At 38.0% G+C, this 3,344-nt stretch overlaps 1 protein-coding gene across 1 annotated transcript in view; it reads right to left on the reverse strand.

The window, feature by feature from the left end:
- Positions 1–355: 355 nt before the first annotated feature.
- The window catches only part of tcf20 (transcription factor 20), a 39,338-nt gene continuing 36,349 nt past the window's right edge, over positions 356–3,344 (reverse strand). The window contains 2 exon segments of the mRNA XM_034190085.1: positions 356–989; positions 2,570–2,670. Of these exon segments, the coding sequence (XP_034045976.1) occupies positions 958–989; positions 2,570–2,670 (133 nt within the window). The 3' untranslated portion in view covers positions 356–957.

Below are 3,344 nucleotides of genomic sequence, written 5' to 3' on the forward strand. Positions count from 1 at the left end.
CCTTGCACAAAGAGCTGCCCGGCTCTTTGCGCATTAGCAACACTTGTACTTTAAAAATAAGACTGTCCTTCTGGTTTTGCACGATTACTATCTGTACTGTAAAAACCCCCAATGATGAAAAATAAGAACACTTTTCAAAAAGGACCAGAATGGAATAAAAGATATCAGCACTTCTTTTTTTTTAGTTTCACACATGCACACAATTCACACTCATTCATGTGACTTTTGAAAGGCAACAGATATCCATTCTGCAAGGCAATAATGTCTTAACGTCTTTGTGGAAAACTTGACCCTGGCATTCCAGCATCACTCCTCCCTCTCCAGGGGGAATCCCATCAATGTGCAGACCAAACATAAAGTGAAATACATCTATTCCATGTTGCATGAGTAAATACTGATGAAGATACAAAATAATAATAAAAGACTACAATAACTGTGACCATAAGCTAAAATACTACATCTGAGAGGACCATAAATTCTCTCCCAAGTTGCTCCCGATATGGTTCTTCACAACAATCAAAAGACCCCCCCCCCCCCCCCCACCCAAAAAACAAAAAAACAAAAACAAAAAACAAAGCAAACAAAAACATGAGTAACTGATCAAACTGATGATAAGAGTTGAGCACTTTGAGGGTGTTGTGGGGAAAGTCAGTACACCTAGAGAGGAAGTTTGTTTTGTTCTTTACAGAAAACCTCTGCAGTCGATCCTGATGTTTCATCTTATTCCACTTCGACCATCATAGTTTTTAAGTATTTTCTTGTAGCTTCTTTTGCTATTTGTTCCATGTTCAAATCTTTAAGAAAAAGCAATAATTCTCAGAAAAAACCTTGTTTTCTCCATTGTCTTAATGTGTAAATGAGAGCAGAGTTATGTTGAGAAATTGTACATTCCCTTTCGGTGTTCCTCGTCACAAAAGGCCAGTCCTGTCACGTGTGAGGCTGCATCATACACACTTCTCATTGAACTGTTCTTTGTTGTCCAACCGTACCTAGCACAGGAAACAAATCATTTGAGTTAGCGCCACTTCATTAAATTCCTCACACACACAGCATGACTGTTTTCAACACAGAAAAGAGGATTTTTCTTCATCTTTTCAGATGCTATGAATTACATGCAGTGGTGGCCTTGTTGTCCACCACACACGCGCATGCACGCACGCAAGCAAGCCATCTAAAAGACAGCAGTGTTCAGCAGGCGGCAGAGAGGTTTATGGAGTATGACAAGTAAATCAAAGTTTTTGTTTTGGACTGATCTGGTGCATCAAAGATTTTAAAAGTGATATCTAACATATTTCAACCTAAGCACTGTTTTTAGATGTTTGGGGGAGTCATCGATTCACTCACGACAAAAATTAATTGAACTGACACATTACTGATTTAGAATAAGTGCTGCAGCAGATTAACCAGCTAATTAATGTTAATGATTGGGGCAATGCAAAAGAAATCCATAACCGAGACTGAAGTTTTCACCAAACACCAGAGTCTGAGCTGAGTTAATGTGCTCATATCGTCCAATCCACATGTGATAATCCATCATCAATTATTAAATGAGGAACTGGAATATTCCCAAAGAGCAGAATCTACACTGTCTACATGGACTCTAAAATCCAATCTTTCATCCGATCATGAAAAGGAGTTGTCTCAAAGACTGAGGGTAATATATTGTCAGAGGCTACCTTGTTTTTCTTTTGTCAACAAGGAGGAGGAGGAAGAAAAAGAAAATTCTTTGCTGTAAAGATTTCTTTCTTTTAAACTGGAAGACCACACTTTTTAATAAAAAGAGGGAATATATATATATTTCTATTTGTAAGAATACGTATTTGAGAACAAGAAGAAAATTAACAGTGAGTTTATCATCTTTTACAAATGTACTACAAAAGTTTTCAAACGTTTCACTGCATTGCACGTTTACCTCACGTATGATCATCTGTTCAGTGAAAAGAAGCAGTTGACTCACATTTTGTGCCTAGTGACATTAATTAGCTCTATCTGTGCTCATAAATACCACGTGTGCCTTATAATTAAATAATGTGGTAATTAAATTAATTTTGCTTCTTGTTGCATGAAGTTGTAAATTCAACTAGCACTCTGGTGCAACTTGTGTTTTTTCTCTCACTCTTAAAGAAGTGTTTTTGAACAGGTGCAACTTATACTCTGGTGCGACAGAAAATATGGCGCATACAATAAAATCATATGAGCTACAGATATAGAACAAATTAAGATCTACAGCAGGTAAATAAACTAAGTGCTAGCAGACTTGTAGTGATTACTTTGGACAACTGTGCTTCATATGCATGCAAAACACCCAAAAATCTGTTGAGAATACATTACAAAATAAATTCCACTTTCATAGATATGTGAGAAGATATACTCACTATGACACACTGCTTTGGTATAGTTTAAGAAGTACTTTCAAAGGACTTATTTATTTATTTTGCTGGACTGTATAAATATATCCCTGTAGATACAAATTAGTAACATAAAAAGCATTTTGAAAGTATGAGTCTTAAAAGCATGACCAATCAAAACGGCAAGTCTCAAACTCATACAGTATTTAAAGAAAACTTACAGCTCCCAGCATGCTGTGCCTCTTCTTCCTCACAGTTTCTCTCAGCCTCTCTCTGACTGCTCCGGGTACGCCGGCTTGGCAGGGCGACTGCTCTGGGTAAACTGATCAAAAGAAATTGGGGGTGGGAGTGTTAACTGAAAGCGGCTGGGGGAAAAGTTGGAAATAACAAATGCAACAGTAGGTCTTGGGTGGTATGGCCTAAAAATTATACAACTGTAAAATTATGAACGATGGGCAGCAAAGGTGTGTGTACACACACACACATACATATATATATATATATACATATATACTCAACAAAAATATAAACGCAACACTTTTGGTTTTGCTCCCATTTTGTATGAGATGAACTCAAAGATCTAAAACTTTTTCCACATACACAATATCACCATTTCCCTCAAATATTGTTCACAAACTAGTCTAAATCTGTGATAGTGAGCACTTCTCCTTTGCTGAGATAATCCATCCCACCTCACAGGTGTGCCATACCAAGATGCTGATTAGACACCATGATTAGTGCACAGCTGTGCCTTAGACTGCCCACAATAAAAGGCCACTCTGAAAGGTGCAGTTTTATCACACAGCACAATGCCACAGATGTCGCAAGATTTGAGGGAGCGTGCAATTGGCATGCTGACAGCAGGAATGTCAACCAGAGCTGTTGCTCGTGTATTGAATGTTCATGTCTCTACCATAAGCCGTCTCCAAAGGTGTTTCAGACAATTTGGCAGTACATCCAACCAGCCTCACAACCGCAGACCACGTGTAACCACAC

The sequence above is a fragment of the Thalassophryne amazonica genome, chromosome 16, assembly GCF_902500255.1.
Source record: "Thalassophryne amazonica chromosome 16, fThaAma1.1, whole genome shotgun sequence".
NCBI lineage: Eukaryota > Metazoa > Chordata > Actinopteri > Batrachoidiformes > Batrachoididae > Thalassophryne > Thalassophryne amazonica.